Source organism: Podarcis bocagei (assembly GCF_964188305.1).
Source record: "Podarcis bocagei genome assembly, chromosome: 7".
Lineage (NCBI taxonomy): Eukaryota > Metazoa > Chordata > Lepidosauria > Squamata > Lacertidae > Podarcis > Podarcis bocagei.
The window spans coordinates 84,378,849-84,402,513 of NC_138132.1; the positions used below are offsets into that span (position 1 = coordinate 84,378,849).

General features: G+C 45.0%; 1 protein-coding gene across 2 annotated transcripts; it reads left to right on the forward strand.

Moving 5' to 3' along the window:
• Positions 1–8,099: 8,099 nt before the first annotated feature.
• TRAFD1 (TRAF-type zinc finger domain containing 1) lies at positions 8,100–22,954 on the forward strand. 2 transcript variants are annotated; one of them, XM_081203082.1, is made up of 13 exons: positions 8,100–8,247; positions 11,296–11,363; positions 11,968–12,036; positions 12,989–13,124; positions 13,212–13,265; positions 14,030–14,435; positions 15,208–15,465; positions 16,445–16,512; positions 18,473–18,694; positions 18,808–18,940; positions 19,768–20,077; positions 20,671–20,728; positions 22,116–22,954. In XM_081203082.1, exons 3-13 carry the CDS (start codon positions 11,987–11,989, stop codon positions 22,161–22,163), a joined length of 1,743 nt encoding a protein of 580 aa, XP_081059208.1. In that variant the 5' UTR covers positions 8,100–8,247; positions 11,296–11,363; positions 11,968–11,986; the 3' UTR covers positions 22,164–22,954. The 2 variants fall into 2 exon arrangements, with proteins under 2 accessions (XP_081059208.1, XP_081059207.1); XM_081203081.1 differs by lacking the exon at positions 8,100–8,247 and adding an exon at positions 8,704–8,840.
• The last annotated feature ends 711 nt before the right edge of the window (positions 22,955–23,665 follow it).

Below are 23,665 nucleotides of genomic sequence, written 5' to 3' on the forward strand. Positions count from 1 at the left end.
GGCTGAACATGCAAATCAAAAAGCAGAAGAAGCTAATAAAAAGGCTGAGGAAGTAAGAAAGGAAGTAAGGCCATTGTGCAGGCAAATCAGTGAACAGCAGGCCTATCTGTCTATGGTGGAACTGAAAAATCGGGAAAATAATCTTAGATTACGATCAATACCAGAACTTGAACAAGACGATTTGATTGGTTTTTTGACATCAGAATTTTCAAAGTTCTGGGCTATAGAAGAAGATAAGGACTTTAAAATTGTCACCGCCTTCAGACTGGGAAGAGTGGTGAGGAAGGACAGAGCTAGAGATTGCCTGATCATTTTGAGATCTAGGCAAGAAAGTGACAAAATATTAGGCCTACACTTTAAAAAAGCATTGGTGATTCAGGGTAAAAAAGCAGAATTCTACAGAGATATCCCGAAACAACTTTTGGATCTAAGAACTACATATAAGGACTTAGCTGGACTATTGAGAAACAACACAATTCCTTATAGGTGGGAGTTCCCCCAAGGACTATCTTTCAATTTCAAAGGAAAAAAAGTTAAAATCAGAACAGCAGAAGACCAACTAAAATTTCTGAACGACCACGGAGAGGACCTTCGGAAAGGAGTAGCAGGAGCCGGGCCATCATCTTTGCCGGAACCAACACCTGTTCCACCACCGGGTCTGGACGAAGTAGTAGATTCACTCCTAGAGGACTCCTAGATTGATCCAGGATGTCTCTGCAGCTTCTAAGTTGGAATATAAATGGCGGGAATTCCCCGGAAAAAAGAAGGAGGATCTTTCACATATTGAAAAAAGAAAAATTGGACATTATCTGTTTGCAGGAAACCCATGTGACAAGGCTCCATAGGAAAGTGTTAATCAACAAAAGACTAGGCCAAGAATTTATTTCATCAGACAAAGTTAAGAAAAGAGGCGTAGTGATCTATGCAAAGGAGAACCTGTCACCGAAATTTTTGTTTAAAGATGAGCAAGGAAGAATTTTGGCAATTGAGATACAAACACAAGGAGAAAAGTTTTTGATAGTAGGAATCTATGCACCAAATGAAGGGAAGTCGGAATTTTACAAGAAGCTGCATGAGATATTGCTGGACTATCTGGACTATTCTAACATTATATTGATGGGAGATATGAATGGGGTGGTCTCTACCTACATGGATAAGTCACAAAACCAAAATTTAACCAAAGACGGCAGACTACCTAAAACCTTTTTTGAACTGACTGACAGTATGGATTTGATTGACATTTGGAGAACAAAGAACCCCTTAGGTAAAGAAGGAACATTCTTTTCTGAGGCTCACTTGTCATGGACAAGAATCGACCAAATTTGGACATCTAGAGGACTGGCACCTAAGACTATAAAAGTGGAAATCTGCCCAAAAACCTGCTCCGACCATAACGCTTTGAAAGTGGAATTGAGACTTACTCCAGCCGGCTCTTTTAGATGGAGAATGAATGACACTCTGTTAAGAGATCAAGAGATTGTGAAAAAGGCCCAAAAAACCTTAAAAGACTATTTTGAAATAAACTTCGGTGGAAAAGAGAATAATCTGGGACGCAAGTAAAGCAGTAATGAGGGGGTTTCTGATACAACAGAATACGATCAAGAAAAAACTCTGGAATGGAAAAAAGGATAAGATACTAGAGAAGATAAGAGATGGAGAGAATAAATTGAGACTAAAACCAAAATCCAAGGAGATTCTGAGAGAAATTAAGTTTTATCAAGCACAGTATGCGAAATTAATAAATCAAGAAGTGGAATGGAAAATTAAACAAATGAAACAAAGATCTTTTGAATCGGCGAATAAATGTGGAAAACTGCTAGCATGGCAGTCGAAAAGGAGGCAAAAATTGAACTTTGTTACCAATCTGGAGGTTGAAGGGAGAAATATACAGAAACCGGATGAAATAAGAAAGTGTTTCCAGAAATATTTCAAAAAACTTTACACGCAAGGGCCCCAGGAAGTGACGGAGATAGACCAATTCTTAAAAGTCAATGGGTTACCAAAATTATCTCAAGAAAAGAAAACAATCTTGAATTACAGAATAACACAGCAGGAAATCGAGAGTGCCATTCAGAATATGGAACTCGGCAAATCTCCAGGCCCAGACGGACTCACCTCCAAGTACTATAAGACTTTAAAAGACTATTTGATACAACCATTAATGGAGGTTTGTAACCAGATCATGGAAGGGAGGAAGGCACCGGAAACGTGGAAAGAAGCTTTCATCACATTGATTCCCAAACTGGAAACTGAAAAGACTCAACTAAAGAACTAAATGTGGATTACAAAATATTTGCAGACATTTTGGCAAGCAGGCTTAAAAGAGTGTTAAATGAAGTAATTCACAAGGACCAGGCAGGCTTTCTCCCAGGCAGACATTTGTTTGATAACACTAGAAACATTATTGACATTTTGGAGCTTTTGCAAACTAACATTAATACGAAAGCAGTGTTAATTTTTATTGAGGTGGAGAAGGCCTTTGACAACATTTCTTGGAAGTTTATGAAGAAAAATTTGGAAGGGATGGGAGTGGGACGGGGGTTCGAAAATGGTATAGAAGCAATCTACAGTATTCGGAACAAAAAGCTAAATTGATAGTGAACAATGTGGTGACAGAAGAGTTTAAAATCGAAAAAGGAACACGACAGGGGTGTCCTTTATCCCCTCTTCTATTCATCTCAGTCCTGGAGGTGCTTTTGAGTATGATTAGGGAGGACCGGCTGGTACAAGGAATACAGGTCGGAGCGAAACAATACAAATTGAAAGCCTTCTCAGATGATTTGGTTTTAACACTACAGGAGCCAGAATCTAGTACAAAAAGATTTTTAGAACTGATTCATGAGTTTGGTCGGGTGGCGGGATTCAAGTTGAATAAGCAAAAAACCAAGGTTCTGGGTAAAAACCTGACATCTATAGAAACAGAGGAGTTTCAGAGGGAAACAGAATTAACTGTGGTTAAAAAAGTGAAATACTTGGGGGTCAATTTGTCCTCCAAAAATTTGAATTTATTTAAGGACAACTATGAAAAATGTTGGTTAGAAGTTAAAAAGGATCTAGAAACTTGGTCAAGACTGAAGCTTTCCTTGTTGGGTAGAATTGCAGCGGTAAAAATGAATGTATTACCAAAGATGTTGTTTTTGTTTCAAACCCTACAGATTGTGGACAGAGTGGAATGTTTTGGCAAATGGCAGAAGGATATTTCTAAGTTTGTTTGGCAGGGCAAAAAGCCCCGAATAAAATTCAAAATACTAACTGATGCAAAAGAAAGAGGGGGGTTTGCCCTGCCAGACTTAAGGTTATATTATGAAGCGGCAGCCTTCTGCTGGATGAAAGATTGGTTACTTTTAGAGAACACTGATGTCCTGGATCTGGAAGGGTTTAATAACTCTTTAGGATGGCATGCATATTTGTGGTACGACAAGGTAAAGACTCATAAAATGTTCAAAACCCATATTGTCAGAAAAGCAATATTTATGGTCTGGACAAAGTACAAAGACTTACTAGAAACTAAGACCCCGAGGTGGTTATCACCAGTGGAGGCCAAGGCTCGAAAAAAACCCAATATGGAGGCCGGTTGGCTGAAATATGGGGAAATAATAGAAAAAGTTGGTGACAATTGGAGGTTACAGAGCTATGAAAAGTTAAAGCATAAGGTGCAAGATTGGTTTCATTATGCTCAAATTCAAGAGGTTTATAAGTTGGATAAAAAAACAGGTTTCCAGGTGGAAAAATCGAAACTAGAGACAGAACTGTTAGAACCCAAAACTAAGGTTCTTTCGAGAATGTATAACTTGCTGCTTAAATGGAACACTCAGGATGAGACGGTCAAATCAGCCATGATAAAATGGGCTCAAGACATTGGGTATAACATTATGTTTGAAGACTGGGAAAGGTTATGGACCACTGGTATGAAATTCACGGCATGTAGTGCCTTGAAAGAAAATATTATGAAAATGATATACAGGTGGTACATGACCCCAGTCAAGCTTGCTAAAATATACCATTTGTCTGATAATAAATGTTGGAAATGTAAGGAGGCTGAAGGGACATTCTTTCACCTCTGGTGGACCTGTCCAAAAGTGAAGGCCTTCTGGGAAATGATTTATAATGAATTAAAAAAGGTATTTAAGTATACCTTTCCCAAGAAACCAGAGGCCTTCCTTCTGGGCATTGTCGGCCAGAAGGTGTTAAAGAAGGACAGAACATTTTTTATGTATGCAACGACAGCAGCAAGAATACTTATCGCAAGGCACTGGAAGACGCAAGAATTGCCCACACTGGAAGAATGGCATATGCAACTGATGGACTATATGGAACTGGCTGAAATGACTGGCAGAATCCGAGATTTGGGAGAAGAGACGATGGTGGAGCACTGGAAAAAATTTAAGGACTATCTACAAAAACATTATAAGTTATATGAATGTTAAGAAACTGCATGATTTTAGAAAATATAGCTCTAGCAATAAGATTTGGTATATTGGAAACTAAGATATGATTATGAAAGGATTAAAGTTTAAAATAACATTGAATTTATTTCAGGGTAAAAGTAAACGGATAATAAGTATTTTGAACCCAAAAGAAATTTATCTGAAAGCACTAATAACACATGAAACAAGGTATTAATTTGCTGACATTTTTATTGTGGAGAAAGCAGGATGAGGGAGACGTGGGGAAGTCCAGTCGGTTATGAAAAAATGTATTGGAAAGTTGGATTTCTTTTATTCTTCTTTTCTTCTTTCTTCTTTTCTAATTTTGTCATATATATTTGTATCTGGAAAAAAGCAATAAAATATTTTTTTTTTTAAAAAAGTTAAAGTCGGAAATTGAGCTGTCAGAAGGGAAATTAAAGTCAGACGTCCCCTCCCCATCATAAAGCCCTAAGGTGCAACAAATCCAGCAATGTCCCAAAAATTGCATGCACCAAATGATTGTATCCTAGGGATGAGCAACCCGCGTCCCTTCCAGCGCTGTTGAACTTCAACTACCATCAGCCCCAGCCACCAGGGATGATGGAAACATAAGCCCAGCAGCATCAGAATAGACACAGGTTCCTCACTCACACTGTAGAAAGCAAAGCCAATCCTGTTTCACAGTGATAGCAACGTGGGTGGATATAGGGACAGAGCGCTTTCTCTAGGATGTGAGCAGAAAGAGATGCCTTAGCTCCACCTCATGGACACTCAGCGGCAGGAACGGCCTGTGGAGACGCAATCACGTATGCAAATATGCATGCCCTACAGCATTGTGGGAGAAACAGCCAGGGTGCAGACTGGGGGTTACTGGGCACCCCAAAACACTAGACTGTCCAATGGGGCCCTGCTAGCACAGCTGCTTTACAGGATTGAGCTTACTGGGACTGCAGAATGGAGGTCGCTGTGTCCTTAACAGCAGAGAGAATGAGGGCCAGGAAGCGCGCTTGCCATTTCAATTCATACTTACCTGGCAGGGGAGATACCATGATCACAAAGGTGGTTTTCCCAGGGTGAGGCTCATCCATTGCACTTCGGGTGTGCTGACCCCTGCGATTTCCCCAAATGTGGGAAACTCAATCGCGCTTTCCCCTGGACTCTGAAAATAATTGTACTTGTTACTGTTAGCTTCATAGTTTCCATTTCTGGTACAGTTACTAGAACTGGTATAGTTCTTGTTTTAGCTTTCTATCTCATTCTTGAAGCTTTGCTTTCTATGGAATTCAAGTTGTAAAATAATAAAGTACAATATCAGCAATAAAAATGCTATTAAAATGTATACAGTACCTAGCACAGTCCATTACAATTTGTAGAAGGGATGTTCACCTGATGCCTTTGTTACATATCTTTGGGTGCCAGGCAAAAAACATTCCTTTTGCCCCAGGCCTTGGGCTAATTAAACAATCTATGGCCTTTTAAACTGTGGGAGGGTATTGCTTTGAAATAGAGGAAAACAATAGAATGGGAAAAACCAGACATCCTTTCAAGAAAATTGGAGATATGAAAGGAACATTTCATACAAAGATTACCAAAGGACAAAAGTGGTAAGGACCGAACAGAAGCATAAGACATCAAGAAGAGGTGACAAGAATACACAAAGGAGTAAGAGATGGATGTATCGTACACCCCAGGAAGGTTGGTTGCTCACCTTGAGCCAGACATCCTGGAGAGTGAAGTCAAACAGGCCTTAGAAAGCACTGCTAATAACAAGGCCAGTGGAAGTGATGACATTCTAGCTGAACTATTAAATTTTTTAAAAAGATAATGCTGTTAAGGTGCTACACTCAATATGCCAGCAAGTTTGGAAAACTCAGCAGTGGCCAGAGGATTGGAGAAGATCAGTCTACATCCCAATCCCAAAGAAGGGCAGTGCCAAAGAATGCTCCAACTACCGCACAATTGCACTCATTTCACATGCTATCAAGGTTATGCTTAAAATTCTACAAGGCAGGCTTAAGCAGTATGTGGATCGAGAACTCCCAGAAGTGCAAGCTGGATTTCAAAGTGGCAGAGGAACCAGAGACCATGTGCTGGATTATGGAGAAAGCTAGAAAGTTCCAGAAAAACATCTACTGCTTCATTGACTATGCAAAAGCCTTTGACTGTGTCAATCACAGCAAACTATGGCAAGTTCTTAAAGAAACTGGAGTGCCTGATCACCTTATCTGTCTCCTGAGAAATCTCTATGTGGGACAAGAAGCTACAGTTAGAACTGGATATGGAACAACTGATTGGTTCAAAATTGGGAAAGAAGTACGACAAGACTATATATTGTTTCCCTGCTTATTTAACTTATATGCAGAATTCATCATGCGAAAGGATGGGCTGGATGAATCCCAAACCGGAATTAAGATTGCCGGAAGAAATATCAACAACCTCAGATATGCAGATGACACAACCTTGATGGCAGAAAGTGAGGAGGAATTAAAGAACCTTTTAATGAGGGTGGAAGAGGAGAGCGCAAAATATGGTCTGAAGCTCAACATCAAAAAAACTAAGATCATGGCCACTATGAATCACCTCCTGGCAAATAGAAGGGGAAGAAATGGAGGCAGTGAGAGATTTTACTTTCTTGGGTTCCATGATCACTGCAGATGGTGACATCAGTCACGAAATTAAAAGACGCCTGCTTCTTGGAAGAAAAGCAATGACAAACCTAGGCAGCATCTTAAAAAGCAGAGATATCACCTTGCTGACAAAGGTCCGTATAGTTAAAGCTATGGTTTTCCCAGTAGTGATGTATGGAAGTGAGAGCTGGACCATAAAAAAGGCTGATTGCAGAAGAATTGATGCTTTTGAATTATGGTGCTGGAGGAGACTTTTGAGAGTCCCATGGACTGCAAGATGATCAAACCTATCCATTCTGAAGGAAATCAGGCCTGAGTGCTCACTGGAAGGACAGATCCTGAAGCGAAGGCTCCAATACCTTGGCCACCTCATGATAAGAGAAGCCTCCCTGGAAAAGACCCTCATGCTGGGAAAGATGGAGGGCACAAGGAGAAGGGGATGAGGTGGTTGGACAGTGTTCTCATGTTGAGCAACATGAGTTTGACCAAACTGTGGGAGGCAGTGGAAGACAGGAGTGCCTGGTGTGCTCTGGTCCATGGGGTCATGAACAGTCAGACACGACTAAATGACTAAACAACAACCAGAAGAAGAAGAACATTATGCATTGTATTAAGAGAGGGGTATTGCCTCTGGTGGGGTACACATCTTGCTCCTTTTGGGGTAGTTTGTCCATTCTGAACTCAGCTCTCAACAGTAGAAGCTGTCAGCATGCTAGTGATGCAGCAATAAATCTGCTAGCACATTTGCAAAGCTAAGCAGAGTCCAGTATGTTTTCCAATTGGAGGGGAAACAGCCTTTTGAGATTCCTGCAGGGCGCGGGGGTTGGACTAGATGACCCTTGGGTCCCTTCCAGGCCAGCTCTCTAATTCTGACTCTATGACAGCATCCACACCCCCGGAAACGGCTTCAACTTGCCTACTAAGCCAAGTGACGCAGCTGATGTTTCACAAACCCTCAGTGAGTCAATTAGGGATTTTCCCTGCATGCGAAGACAGGCTGTGTCTTCTAAAAAAAACACACTTTAGTCAGCCCAAACGAAAAGCCCGCAAGAGCCTTGTTTGGTCTGAGCAGCGTCCAGTCCAGCGTCCTGTTTTTGCAGCGGCCAATCAAGCGCCTGCCGGGAGCAGAACGGGAGTGGGAACGAGAAGAATATCCCGATTCCAGAGGCAGCTGGAACCAGGAACAGGAGCAGATGCTTTCACTTCCCCAGGTAGGAAATCAAGGGGAGGAGGCGCAAACCATCTTCCCAACACACGGCTGCTCCGCATTCTGCCCTGCTCGAAGTGCGATTTCCAAGCCCGCCTGCGAAAGGGCGCCGCTCCGCTGAGAGAGGCGGTAGCTGCGCTCCGGCTCCTCGGGATTCCCCTCCGGGTTCCCCTCCCGCGACTCTCCCTGCCGCCGGCCAATCAGGAGTCAGGGCGAGAGGAAAGGGGCACGGCGCGCGCTTGTGACGTCACCCGGCCGAAGCCGAGAGCGGCGGCTGAGGGGTGGGGAGGGGGAGGAGCAAAGAGAAGAAGAGCTGGGAGGCGGGACACCCGCTTCCCCGCTCCACGCGATTAAACGAGCATCTTTAGGAGCCAATCGGAAGAGCGGTAGGATGAAGCGGGCCCGTTTGGCAGGTCCTCCGGCCAATAAGAGCTCGGAGCAGGCCAACCGGCGAGGCGCCGCCGTCCAATCGCGATCCGGAGGGCGGGTTAGGAAGCGCTGAGGCGGCTTCGGGATCCTGCCTGCGGTTTGTGAGGGAAACGGGTTGAGGCGGAGAAGAAGTGGAAGGAGCGGACGAAGCCCGTGAGGGAAGCATTGGTGGGTATCTGCGTCCCTCCGGGGCTGGAAACGGGGCCCCTCTGCGAGGAAATGTGGGGAGGGGCGCCGGTGTTTGTGCGGTTTTAGGACCCTCTTAATGCTCCGGTTGGGAGTCGCTTCAAACTCCCTTTCAGTTTTGTTCTCTAATGTTTTCACCTGTTTTCATCTTGAGGACGAAGGGCGGGCCATGCTATTGCTATTATACATATTCATATCATTTTAATAACATGTTTTAATTGTGGGGTGTTTTTTTTTTACTGCAACCCCATTATTTTGTTCTTTCCGCAAAGCGCTTTCCACCAGGCGGTGTATAAACTTTATGCAGTAATTAAAATATTCTGCATTGTTCTATGATGATTTCATTCTGTTCATTTATTACATTAATATACCGTCCTTCATAGATATTAATATAAATTAATATACCGCCCTTCATTATTTGAGGACATCCCTCTGCCTCCCCTCCCCCCCCAAAAAAAACCCCAACACCACTTTTAATTTCCTTGGAGAAAAAGGCGGGTTATGAATACAATAGGTATCTGTAATCACCCTCATCCCTTCTTTAGACGGGGCTTAGGGTCGCCCCCTTTGACCCTCGCAAGGTCTCTCTTCTTTTCCTGCTTAGTGCACGACAGCCTCTCTCTCTCCCTTGAAGGCCCAGAACAAGAGGCTGTTTATTGGAGAACTGGTTGGCAAAGCAACTGCGCATAGGAAAGCTGCAAGCTCCAGCTAAAAAGCGGGTGGAGTCTTTGCTCCAGCCCCTAATAACCGGGGAGAGTGTTTTCAACCCATTACTACAACACAATAAAAGTAAAAATAAAAATAAAAGCGGGTGGAGTCTTTTTGCCCCTAATAACCGGGGAGAGTGTTTTCGACCCATTACTACAACACAATAAAATTAAAAATAAAAATAAAAGCGGGTGGAGTCTTTTTGCCCCTAATAACCGGGGAGAGTGTTTTCGACCCATTACTACAACACAATAAAATTAAAAATAAAAATAAAAGCGGGTGGAGTCTTTTTGCCCCTAATAACCGGGGAGAGTGTTTTCGACCCATTACTACAACATAATAAAATTAAAAATACGACCTCTGGATGAGGAGGGAACGCTAGGCTTATGGGGTTGCTGACCCGCCAGAGGCTGCTGAGTGCGCTGCTTGTCCCTAGGTAGCGATCTGCCCCGGCTCGCCCTCTCCTTGGTTTGACACCCATGCAGTGTTGCTGTTGTAAGTTTGTCTCAGTTATATTCCGCTCAGAGGCAGATATGGTTACGTTCTCTTTATGCTCGGAACAACCCCGTAGGGTAGGCTAGGTTGAGAGGAAGTGACTGATATAAGGCTCTTCTTGGCTGAGGCTGGGATTGTGTATGGGGACTCCTTTACGGAGGAAGAAAAGAGTTGGGATGCACATGTTGGGAGTGGGGATGTCCACCCGCCCTGCTTTCAACTTGGGTGAGTTTAAGGTTGCCTCCCCCAGCCCCAGACTAATCTAGAAGGGGTGATGGGGAGAAGCCCTTTTCTAAGGCAGGGGAGTTTTGATAACTACACTCTGTGTGTGATTTTTCTAAAAATTGTTTTCTGTTTCTCATATTTCTCGCCTCACCACACACAAATTGGGTGTGTATTCTTTGTTAATTTTATTTTAAAGTTTTTTTTCTGTTAGGGACCTGTCACTGAACAATCCTAAGCATGTTTACTAAGAAGGAAGTCCCATTGTATTCAGAGGGAGTTGCTCTCTAGTAAGCATGTGTAGGATTGCGACATTAAACTGTGGAAGGCAGCATCCCATATGTTGTTAAAAGATAAGAAAAGATTCTTTCTCCTGTAGCTATATAGTATGTGCAAAGCACTTAACTGCTGTAAAGTGTTGCTGTAATGAAAAATATCAAGCCTTTATATAGCACTCAGTGTATTGTACAACAAGGCAGTAGGCTATTATTATTATTATTATTATTATTATTATTATTACTATTACTACTACTACTACTACTACTACTACTACTTGCCACCAAAGAAACAAACATGATGTCCAGGTTTCTCACCTCCAACTCTTGTAAGTACAGGGTGGTGATGGTGCCAGATTTCTGCCCTGTGACAGCTAGTGGCCAAACAGGCGATGATGTATTTGGGGAGGAAGTTGGGTCTGTGAGAGAGGTTCACATTTGGTCATCCTCTGTGGCAGAAGAGCTGCATGGGGTGAATAATGATTCCACCCGTACATATTGCACACCTACCAAAGATCCTGAGCATATTTAGCCCTTGAGCACACATCCCCTCTCTTTTCACAATGGTTTGAGATACCCATCTCTGAAAGTAGGTATGGGGATTATGGTTCCTGGTTGAGGGTGGGTCTGTTGTAGTCTTCTAACTTTAAATATTTGCATTCCCAAGAATTTATTTTAAAATGTACAGGAAAGTGTCACAAAAGTACATTTTACTTTCCCCTACCTTTTTCTTTTAGTCACTGAGGATCTGATCAGTTGCCTTCACTCGAGTTCTGTACTGCTCTTTTTAGTCAGCTCATCTCAGGTAAGCTGCCTGAGGGTTTCCTTTCAAATTGGTGTGTTTTAAAATGCATGGTACTTTTGGAAGTATCTTGTGCTTCACATTTCACAAAAGAGGACAGAGTGCCATATGACACAGTCTCCGCATCCTTCAGCATAAACACAAGGCTAGGCATGGAGGAGGAGATCTAGCTGAGGGGAGAGTGAGAGAATTCCTCATGCACCTCATAGAGTTCTAGAAGGTTCAGTGGCAATGGTCCATGCAGGACTATGTTGAGTCTATGGAAAAGAACGATGGCTTTGTCAATGTTTGTGCTATTTCTAAAAAAAGAAATGTTGCCGCTTTCCTTCCAAGTCTGTGTGAAAGCATAAATTGGCAAGCAGTGATGAGACTCACAGCTTGTGTGTGTTTCCTTTAAGCCTGTGGGCTTCAATGAGATGAAATTGGTTTCAGGGCAATTATGCTGTCAAAAGGGCTGTTTGACTGCTGCTTAAACTCTAGGGACAAGAGGGGATCCTGCTGATAAGCACTAGGGGAGCCCTCTGTGAAAGCGATTCTGAGTAGGAAGGGAATGAGTAAGCATGCCTGGGAAACCAAAAGATCGTGCCCTTTTTTCTTCCCTCCTTAGTTCCTTGAACAGCAGGGCGATGGCTGCCTTGGTGGAACAGGAAAGTGAAACCCAACTCTGCAACAATTGGTAAGAAAGGAAACTTGTTTGTTTCAGTAACTGCCAACTCTGTGTGTATGCAATTGGGTTGGCTGATTAGCTCTGTTTCAGAACCATTGCTCTAATTTATCATGTTTACTTTACTTGTTTTAGTAAACAAAGCTAAGAACTTGGAAGTTGTCATCCTTGCTTAATATTTATTTGCAATTGGCATCCATTCAGTGCTGCTAATGAACATGTGAAATGGAAAATTTTCAGCAGGAAAAATAATTTAAGAATTATTGTGTCCCAATCTGGGGTTGTTGTTTGTTTCTTCTCAACAAGGCACAATTGCTAGCCCATCTTAAGCAAATGTTCATATTGGTTTATGGATTGTAGCTGGCTAGGGAGAAACAAACTGATCCCTGGTTTGGAAATAACAACAAATCATGGCTTTCTTATTTTCATACTTGCACTAACTGGAGTGATTGTACAGTATGCATACACATGCTGCTCCTTCATGGTAAACCACAAGAAGCCAGAAATCCTGGCTTATGGTTGTGTGAGTGCGGATGGGGGCGGGGGCGGCGGAGAGACTGGTTATGGTGGAGGATGGGATTAGTGCAGCTGACTCAGGAGCTGGTGTGTAATTGTGGCTTTTCTCTCCTTCACTCTCTGGAGATGTGAGCTTTGTCTCCTGAGAGAACATCCCTGCTGGTCCATGGAAGGGGGAATGAATTGAATAGTGCCCAACAGACTGAGCTGAGGACTGCAAAATCCCTTACTGCCATATGCTCTCTCTGTGGACTGTGGCTGCAGCTTCAGTGCCACGCAGATAGCAATATGAAGTAATACTGGTTGACCTTGCAGGGTTTGCTTGGGTTAGCTTTCTTTTAAAAAATCATTTCCTTTGCGCCTTCCTCACCCAGCAGCTCTACTCCAAATCAATGTTCTAAACCGCAAGTTCCTGTTATCTTTTGCACCTTGTCCGTTTTGTTTCTAGCAAAAAAGACATTCCTGCGGCAAACTTCACCATCCATGAGATCCATTGCAGTCGAAACATAGGGGTATGTCATATCTGCAAGGAGTCTTTCCCAAAATCAGAAATGAGGAGCCACCAGGAGCTGGAGCACACGCAGGTGACAAGCAGCCCCTTTCCCTCTTTATAAACAACTTCTCCCTGGTAGGCAGGTTTAATCACACGCTGGTTTGTTTTTCAATCTCAGGTTGTCTGTAAGTGCAGCATGAAGATGGACAGTGGTCTTTTGCAGGAGCATGTGGTCAGTAAGCATATCATTGACTCATCTTTACCTGATGATGCAGGGTGGGACTAACAAAAACTACAAGGAGTGGATTATGCATGTGAGCCTTCAGGCTATTAAGATTTTTTTAAGGGCACTTGCACATGGTTCTTTGTGGAGAGCAACAATCACAAGCAGGGGAGCTTTTTGTAAACAGGAAGAGAGTTGGTGGCATAGTGCAGGATCCAGGCTCTTCCCTACAGAGGAGAGGGGCCCATAGATGGGCTTCAGGGCTAGCTGCTGGTGTAAGGGAGCTTCTTATGTGCCTATTAAGGGCTGCTTCTCTGGGTTGGCATTTTTACCAACCTGCACGATGGCCCCACCTAGTGCTTTTTTTCTAAAAAGAAATGTTTAGGGGTACTCTCATTTTGACTCAAGAAAATCACAATTTTATAGCTCCAATTGGGAAAAATAAATACAGTGGTGCCTCGCAAGACGAAAAGAATCCGTTCTGTGATTCTCTTCGTCTAGCGTTTTTTTCCGTCTTGCGAAGCAACCCTGTTAGCGGATTAGCGCTATTAGCGCTATTAGAGGCTTTTAGCGGCTTATCTGCTGATCAGATTCACAACAGCAAATGCAGCTCCTTTACACCATCCTAATTGTGCAGGCGAGCTGGCTTCAGGATGTTAAAACTCTGTGTTCATTCCTTCGGCCTGTGCTGGCTGAGGCTGATGGCCAGACAAATGCAAAGACGTTGCTCAGACAATGACCTTATGCACAATTTCCTTGCTGTCTTACCATAGGCTGCAGAGTGTCCCTTGCGCCCCATGGCCTGCCAGCACTGTGATATTGAGCTTGCATTCAACAAACTCCAGGACCATGAGGACTACTGTGGCGCTCGAACTGAGCGATGCACCAGGTGCAGCCGCAACATTCTGCTCCGAGATCTGAAGGAGCACCCTGAGGACTGCAAGAGGGAGGCTGAGGAAGCAAGAGTCAGCCAAGCCCGGCCCTGCTTGAACTCCGAACCAGTTTTGCATAGCGTTCAGTCAGTCAGGAATGTCCTCCATCAAGACAACTCTGCACGATCCCTGCCAAGGTTGAGCCGGTTTCCTGAAAGTAGGCTTTATAACTGTCTCTCAGGTGACCAGCTGCCAAGTGAGCGCAACAGAAGGAACGTTGCTCTGTCACAGCCGGATCAGAATCAAGGTAATGGCAGCAAATGATCAGTTTTAAAAAGAATACTTGGCATTTTACAATGTGCCCCCCCCCAACGTTAGTGTTCATGAGTGTATTCTCGGTTAATTGAATCTAACCTTTTTGTGCCCCTCTTCCCAGTGGCAAAAACCCTTCCCAAATTTTCCTGCTTTCATGCTGTGTCCTAAATTTTATCCTTTCTGGGTATGTTTACATGGGCAGTTGGTGGATGGAACTTGGGACTGTTTAAATTCAACCAGCAGTCATTTTATTACTGCTGGAATATCCTGCTGCTGTTTCCTGGCAGCTAGGAGGGAGAAATGTTGGCCATGCTGGCAGTTCTGAGGTGTAATGACTTCAGCCCTCTGGAGCAGAGACTCTGTTGTGTAGCTTCATCATAGTTCAAGTACACATTCCAGCCAGGGACGACTCCAGGAGAGTGCAGAGGGGATGTGGTATGCAGAGAGAATCCAGAGGATGAGCTAGGGAGGCTTGGAGGGCTGCATATGTCCCCCAGGCCTAAGGTCCCCCCCCCCCCGCTGGCAGCACAATTGGTGTATTGCAGATGCTTAAATCACCTGTCTTCAGGGGGTATTGGCTCTCCTTCTCTGCCTTGCTTTCTTGAAATACAGTTTCCAGCAACCTTTTTGCATGTCCTGCAAAATGTAAGCCCATCTTTGGGTATGTTGTGCTGATCTTCTTTTTACAAATGGAAGGTCAGACAACGATCATGATGATGGTCTGCCTTTGTTTCTAACATTTGGTTATATTTTGTCCCAAGAAGTCCACCTGGAAAAGATGACAGCCCCCTTGCCTTTCGGTGGAGAGCCAGATTGCAACCTGGATTACCTGCTGGCTCTTAGCTTGCAGCAGGAAAACAGCTCTCATGAGCACAGTGGCACACAGATCCGGAGGGATCTCTGGAAAAATATCTGCCCCGCCAGAGCTAAAGCAGCCGAGGACTTTGTTGATGCAGATGACCCCGATATCTTCTCTCAGGGTTTGCTGGCACCTGCTAATAATGCTTTAAACAGGCCCAAAGGTAAGTAAACATTTGCTGTTGCTCAGAGTCATTTGTTGAGGTGCTGTGATGTCATGAAATGGTTGCAGACCGAAACCATTAGGAGAATGTTGTAAAGGCTTTGGCTTCTGTGAGGGGTGCAAAAGTGCTGCCAGGGTTGGAAGGGGACCCGAGGGCACAGGAGATCTCTGTTCCAGAAGGGAGAGGCGAGATTGCCTGTGTTTTGTTGACGTCATTTTGTCTTTTAGTGCTGCTTGTAATATATATTTTTATATAACATCCCCCCCCCCAAAGTACTTGTTGTGTGCTGATGTGGTTGTAAACTGCTCTCAGACTTGCCTTGAAAAACAGCATGCATATTTATTTATTAAAAAATTGGTTTTGTAGAGGTGCTGGTAGGACTTCAAGTTGAGATTTTTTTTAACAACTTGCCCAATCTTAAGCATTGTGGAAATTGCTGTGTGAGAAATCTCTTGATTTCTGCACAGATAATGAAAATAGGGCCTTAAGTGATGGGGGTGGGGAATGGAATGGAATGAGTGGAGAAGTACTGAGAATCACTTTTTTTCTGGAATGAGATGGAACTTCTTGACCTCGAACAGAGGGAGCTTGAGTTTGTCGAAGGCTCTTGTGAAATCCCCCAACCTGAAGAATGCTCTGAGTATTCTGATCCATCCTTCCTTCTTTTTTTACTGAAGTGCCCTGAAGTAAACTTTTTGCATCAGAGAGTTAATTTACTAATGTGGCTAAATGTTTGGACTTTAGCTCTGTAGAGCTGGGCTGAGGTCTATTCTTGGCTACAGATTTGCTGGCTGACTCAAGGTAACTCATTATCAGCCAGTGGGCTTTATAAAATGGGAGGAACAGTCACCTGCCGCCTCTGTTGTTTTTACAGAGGGTTGTGTTTGTACAGTGCCTTGCACATGAGTGTGACTGATAGAAATTCAAAAGATGAGGCAGCTAAATAAGTAATGTAACCTTGTCCTTCCTTGCTTTGCAGCTGAAACACTGCTGCCTTGTGAGTTTTGTGAGAAGCTGTTCCCTGAGGAAGATCTAATCCTTCATCAGGTTTTGTATATTTCACTTTTTTTCCCTCATGCTGTTAGAAGGGCGAAATTGGCAGATGGGGCAGGTGGTTCTTTCTTATGGCTTCCCCAGGGCACTGAAGGCAAAGTTGGGTAGTTCATGACAACTGGGCCAAAGCTATAGCTGTCATCTACTACAGTGGTACCTCAGGTTACATACGCTTCAGATTACAGACTCCGCTAACCCAGAAATAGTGCTTCAGGTTAAGAACTTTGCTTCAGGATGAGAACAGAAATCAGGCCCCATTAGCTAAAGTGGTGCTTCAGATTAAGAACAGTTTCAGGTTAAGTACGGACCTCCGGAACGAATTAAGTATTTAACCTGAGGTACCACTGTATCTGGTTTGGAAAGAGGTTTGTCTTATCTGTTCCCCTTGCGTTCAGATGCCTCTTGTGATAGCTTTGGTGTAATGGTTCACGAGATGGAGGAGCCAGTTTTCGTCTTGTGTTTGGATACTGTTGGACACCATTTTAAATCCAGTTGGTGGACTGAACCATTCCAAGCTGCCCAGATTTGGACAACTCTGAAAATACTGTTGCACATTTTGGCATGATGGTTCCTGAGCTTGAGGACCAGATTTTGGTCTATGTTTGGATACCAACAGTTGGCCACCAAGGGTACAGTTTTCTGGCTGCAGGGAACATACTGGCGAAGTAGCACCCAGCAGGATTAAACCCTCCTACAGTGTGCTTTGGGGAAGAGATTCAGTCTCTCCTTCCTCCTCTCAACCATATAGGGTTGAAAATGTAGGTGACAATATCGCAAGAGGCGTCCTAACACATAGAGAACAGTCAGACAAACCTCTTTTCAAAAGATAAATTATTGTATTATAATGACTGTGTTTTTAGTTGTCAACTGAAGTGTCTGAATTATCACCTTCAGAGACACTGTCATGAAACAGATCTGAGACTTTCAAAAAAGCATTCTGTGAGGCTTTCTTCCCAAATTATCTAGATTAGTAGATGATGATACAAAATTGAAACAGCAAACTCTTGTTATGGTTGGAAGCAAAAGGGGTGTGTATAATCTCATCTTTGAAAGCAGGTATTTCTGATAGTAACTGAAAAGCAGTGTCTGTTCCTGGGAGCCACCTGTCCTCTTATAGCTTTGCTGGCTGTGTCCGATATGCTTGCTTGCCTTGTGTTGTGGGGATCTCTAGAACAGTGTTTCCCAATCTTTTTTGGGCAAAGGCACACTTGTTTGATGAAAAAAATCTCGCGGCACACCACCATTACAGCCCCGTGACGTCAGCGCGCAGCGTCACGCCGGGAGGGACGCACGAAAGTGAAAGTTTTCAATTTTTTTCCCTCCCCCTTGCCGGGGAACCTCCAAGCTTTGCGGGGGGGGGGGAGGAGGCAGCAAAGCGAGGGACTGAGGGACGGCGGCAGCTGAGGCGGCGGCGGCTGTTGTGGTGGTGGCGGCGATAGCGGGCGGAGGAGGGGGCGGCGGCGGGGCCGAGGTGGCCGGCGGCGGCGGGGGAGGCGGCGGCGGGTGGAGCAGGAGGGCGGCCGAGGCCGGTGAGGGAGTAGGGTTGCCCGGGGCTTGAGGAGCCGTCGCCGGGAGTTGCTGCTGCTGTTGTTGCTGCTGCTGCCCGGACATGCCGGCCTCCTCCTCGTCCGCTGTCTCGCGCTCCTCCCTTTTGCACGCGCTGCCCCGCCGCCGCCCCATTGGCTGGGTCCTGTCAGCTGATCCTGTGTGTGTGTGAGGGGAGAATGGAGAGAGAAACCTCGGCACCACCACCGCGGAGCCGCCCCCGGCTCGACGCGGATCCTCGCCGCCGCCGCCTCTCACCGCCCGACTCGCCCGCCTCCCTCCCACGGCACACCAGCCAACGTCTCACGGCACACTTGTGTGCCGCGGAACACCGGTTGGGAAACACTGCTCTAGAAGAAGGAAAGTAATGTAAGTCCCCCCCCCCCCTTTTCCATTTTCTATATAACAGACTGGCTGCAGTCCTGTCAGCGCTTTGGCATCCTTCAGCAAGAGAAGCTCTTTTGTCCCTCAGGCTGACCGTCTTCAGGATCTCTGGGAACAGCTGCAGAGCAGTCAGTCTGCTGGCAGCAGGGAAACCGTTCCTCTGCAGCATGACTCCTCCAGCAGCCTCATGCTCCCTTGTGAATTCTGTGGCGTCCAGCTGGAAGAAGAGATCCTCTTCCATCACCAGGTACAGAGAGCTTGCCTTGAGTTTGTCCCTTGTGGCGTGTGCGCTGCAGGCAAGCCAACTCACTCCTCCTTTGGGAAGGGCCCCCAAATAACCGGCTTTGTTTATTGATCCAGGACCAGTGTGACCTGCGCCCAGCCACTGCCCCCTCAATAGGAAGAGCCCCATCACAGCAAGGGACTCCGGCTGTGGATAACTTGGAGAGAACAAGCTCGCCAGATCTGCCTAGAAGACGCATCCGGCATCAAGGTATTGTCATGGGCAAGCCAAGCAGGTTCTCAGGTTAAGAGCTCAGGAGAGCAGAGGAGGAGAGCCTGCTTTGCTGCCCACAGCAGTTCTGGAAATGGGAGATAATCTGACTCATGTTTGCCAAAGGGCATCTGTGCACTTCATTTGCAGAGACTTGCCGTTTCATTGCACTGCGGTAGAGTAATATGCAGGATTGTTTCCATTCCTGCTTATTGTGGTGCTTGGTGTATCTCTATACTTACAGCCAATGGACATGCAACCCTTTGGATTAAAGCCCAGAGGATTAAATTTTCAAGGAGTTGATCTTGTATAGCGTGGCAGCACCTGCGCTTTGGAACATCCTGCCTAATTGATATTAGGCAGGTGCCCTCACCATATTGTTTTGGATGCCTGCTAAAAGCATTTATTTCAGGAAGTCTACCCAAACATATGATTTTGTTATGTAGATTTGTTTTAAAAGTTTTACTGATTTTTTAAAAAATCTGTTTTAATTTATTGTCTTGTGTAAGTTTTTCAAAAGCTTTGTGGATTTTAGCTCTGTTTTTATCTACAGTTTATTTTTGTTTTTAATTATGCACCACCTAGATGACTCTTCAATTAAGTGCTTTATAATTCCTTCTAAATAAAATTCTCAGTGGCTGGACAGTGTTGCTGTTCATCCTCTTTGAAGGTGAACTGTTTGTTGGCCGTAGTGCCTGGGGCAGTTTTAACATCAACCAGCCTGTGCAGCTAGTTCCAGTCATCTCTTGGGGCCAGATCCAGCCTGCTTCATATCTGTGGCCATTTCTCTCCAGCGCAGTTCCTCACTTTCTTTTTTCCTGCTTCAGGGGAAATCTCACCTCAGTACCTTGAGGAGTTCAGGCAGCAGAAGCCTCTCCACCGCATCAGAGGGAATCCCTCCCGCAACAACCTGGTGGCTGCCAGACACATTCAGCAGGCCCCTCCCAACAACACAAGAGACGACAATCTTGGGCCTTCAGAACGAGGCAAACCCAAGGAGCTGGGTATTGGTGGTGGTCGTGGAAGAGTGCTGAGTGACCATGCAGCTGCCGCCCTCCCCACCAGGCGCTGTCCCTTCACTGTCTCTCCTAGTGGCTATGTGCCCAGCTTCCCTGTCACAGTTCCAGCTCGGCCCAGGTAGATGCTGGTTGCTTGAGGAAGGGGCTGTTTATCTTGTTATCAAGCTACAAATCTGTTTCTTGCCTGTATGTTAATGGCAGAACCAAATTCTCTGTAGTACAGAACTTCCTGGTGTGAATCTCCCATTGGCAGGACTATGTGGAAGTAGTGGTGTCTGAGTCCTGCCTGTTCCCCACTAACTGGTCTTGAGGGGAGCTGTGCTCTAACTTCTGTGCAGCATCCTGGGCTTCCTCTGAAAATACTTTGTGGGGGCTTTTGCTCAGGTGGTTTTTGACTGGAGGCAGTAGCAGCTCCTCTGTGATCTCTTGAAGAGGATGCTGGTTTTTAATAAAGACTTTCTTGTTACAGTCTGCACTTCATTGATGTGCTGCTCTTGACCATTAATTCAAGGACTGTTTGGTAGATTGGTAGTTTTGTTTTGTTACAAAACCCTAAAACAAATCTTGAACTACCCTGGGAGGGTTGAGTCCTGAAAGTCATGTTAGAAACCTTTTAAGAAAGTTGCTTAATAATGTTGAAGTGAAGGAAGTTTTAGATTCCAATGGCAAATGTTGCCTTACGTCTTTCTCTCTCCCCCCTTGCTCCCACAGCTTGAGAAGAGAAGGTGTCAGGAGTCCTGCTAGCCCTTCCCATTACAACAACACCAAGGTAAGAACTGTGGCAGGCTCCAGTTCTCTTCAGGCTCATGGTTCTCTGCGAGTTCAAATAATCTCAAAACTCCTGCGCTGACGCACATTCATTTTTAGGGCTGTCACCCCAACCCCAAATAAATCATAGGTTGCATTCCTAAGGTGGAAGCAAAAACCAGAGGTACTTCAACTGCCTCATCCCAAAGGCCCCTGTTGGCCTCTCATCAACAGGGCAGAACGTTGTTGCCATTTCCCTCCCATTGATAATTATGGGAGGGAAATCAGAGGGAGAGATGGAGGCCACCTCCTGAGCTGCTCTAAATCTCTGCCAGGGTTGGGAGTGTGTTGGACTATTGAGTTAGCTTTGGATCCAAGCTCTTTCCTAGTTGTCCTTCTCCTTGGTCCTGTCTGCATCAGTTCTGAGACCAGTTGAAAGAGTTAGGGGTTTCTGCAGGGACTGACCAAACTGCGGGAGGCAGTGGAAGACAGGAGTGCCTGGCGTGCTCTGGTCCATGGGGTCACGAAGAGTTGGACACAACTAAACAACAACAACAGGGACTGAGAGGAGAGATTCAACATCATTGCAGTCCTAGTTGATCAAATTAGTTAAAACCAATTGCTTGTTTCTACATAAATGCACATACAGTGGTACCTCGGGTTACATACGCTTCAGGTTACAGACTCCGCTAACCCAGAAATAGTACCTCAGGTTAAGAACTTTGCTTCAGGATGAGAACAGAAATCGTGCTCCGGCAGCGCAGCAGCAGCAGGAGGCCCCATTAGCTAAAGTGGTGCTTCAGGTTAAGAACAGTTTCAGGTTAAGAACGGACCTCCGGAACGAATTAAGTACTTAACCCGAGGTACCACTGTACAAGTAGGACAAGAAAAAGCATACTTTGTTTCAGATGTTATATTTTTGAATGCTGTGTGCCATTTTAGAGGCATTCCTTGCTGTGTGAATGGGAAGAGTGCCTCTCTTAAGCAAAAAGGAATGAAAGCGCCCTTTTAGTGTGTTAAAGCTTTTTCTGTCAAAGTCTGCGGCCACATATTCGGCCTCTCGAAGTCTTGAAGGGGGCACTGAAGCTATCTTGTCTTTCAATCATCTGGCTTCTGTGGTCTTTCCAACACTTGGACCTATGCTCTCAATCATACCTTTGCAACTATGAGGGTCAATAGCTTGCTCATTTTTAAAACGCAAGTTGTGATCTGTGCCATCGTACCTTACTTTCTGTATGATTTTTCTGGACTCCCATAGAACCAGGACATGGCTGTGCATATGCTTTGAAGTTTGAGCTGTAGTTCTGACAAAACAATGCTACAGAACTTCTGAATGGGGAGAAAAATTCTAGTTGATGGCAGATTGCTCTGTCTCCTTCTCCTTCAATTCCTGCCATTCTCTTTTGCAGGTGAAACCGTGGCAAGCTGAATCGGACTACCCGGACAAAGAGCAATAGGGAAAGGGCCTTCCCAGGGCAAGTGGGTTTGCCTTTGCTTCTGTTCCCTCATAATGTCTGGCTGCAGTAGGGCTGGTTTCAGTGTGACACTGATTTAGCAGCGGGGGGTGGGGAGAGGGATAGGGAGGTGGGTGATCATAACCACAGCTGCAGGCCAGAGAAGTGGTGGCAGGAACCCTTCTCTCCTGATTTAGGGCTGCTTTTTAAAAATGTGCAGTGTCCTTGTGCTCTGAGGTAAGGGCCAGGGTGTGTGTCTGTAGGGGGGGAGGGATCAGATTCAAATGTGTCCTATAGTCAAAACTGAGCTGAGAGTATCGTAGAAGTTCTGCTTAAAATGCTCAGCCTTGAGGCGTTGTCCGCGTGCAGCGCCGTTAATGACACATGGGATTGTGTGTTTTAGACTTGTGGCTGGCCTAGCAGCTACCAGGCAAGGCCTTGTGAGGAAGCCTGGGTTGGTTGCTGCTTTGGCTTAAGCTCAACTTATTGGGCTTCTTAACCTGTACGTTTGGTGCTCTAACTGCACTTGTCAATCTATTTCCCCAGTCAGGAGTGTGTAACCAAATGGGAGGAAGAAGAAGAAACACAGGGAAAAGCCATAACATTTCATTATTCTGCCACTGTGTGTGTGTGTGTATATATCCTATCTTTAATACCAGAAGTGCCCGGTTTCATTTCTGTAAAAACAACAACACCAAAACCAAGACAGGCTTCTGTTCATTCTCTTTACGCTGATTATTCTGCTATACTGGAGACTGTCTCAAATTTCTTGTAATAAACTTTGTATCTCGTCATTCTTGCGTCCTGTGCAGTAGCAGAGCTTTTGTCATCCTCCACCTGTTTTAAATCGGCTTCAAAATATACTGAATAGATCGAGATTTGAACTCAAAACCAATCCCCCCCCCCCCGGGTACCATTTTGTTAGATGCCACATATGAAAATATAAACCAGAGGAGCAGTTTCTCAAGCTGCAGCAGTCACTGCTGTGTCCTCATGTGACCCACTGCTCCATCACTTGCCCTCCAAAGGGGCGTATGGTCTCTGCCCGAGTTACTTCATTTAACAAGCACCCTTGAAATGGTGGGCTGAGCTCCTTAGCATTGTGCACTTGAAAACTCGGAAGTTTGGGAAGGAAAAATCACCACTGTTCTTTTTACAGTAAGCCCACAACTTACGCACATCGAACTTGTGAGCATTCAGATTTATACACTTGGCAAAAATATTAAAATGTATGTGTGTGTGTGTGTGTGTGTCGGGACGACGACCGCCTCTCCCCCTGCACATACATCCAGCCACATTGCAGGAAGGGTCATGCTGTGCCAGGGCTACTTGTGCTCACCTCTCCTGTGCTATAATAATAATAAATGGGTTTCCCAGCCACTCTGGTTGGCTTCCAACAAAATACAGTGGTACCTCGGGTTACAGACGCTTCAGGTTACAGACTCCGCTAACTCAGAAATAGTGCTTTGGGATAAGAACTTTGCTTCAGGATGAGAACAGAAATT

Coding starts and splice junctions, on each gene's coding strand:
- TRAFD1 (XM_081203082.1), top strand. CDS start 11,987: ATGGCTGCCTTGGTGGAACAGGAAAGTGAAACCCAACTCTGCAACAAT. Junction 12,037..12,988: donor ACCCAACTCTGCAACAATTG/GTAAGAAAGGAA, acceptor TTTTGTTTCTAG/CAAAAAAGACATTCCTGCGG. Junction 16,513..18,472: donor AAGATCTAATCCTTCATCAG/GTTTTGTATATT, acceptor TCTATATAACAG/ACTGGCTGCAGTCCTGTCAG.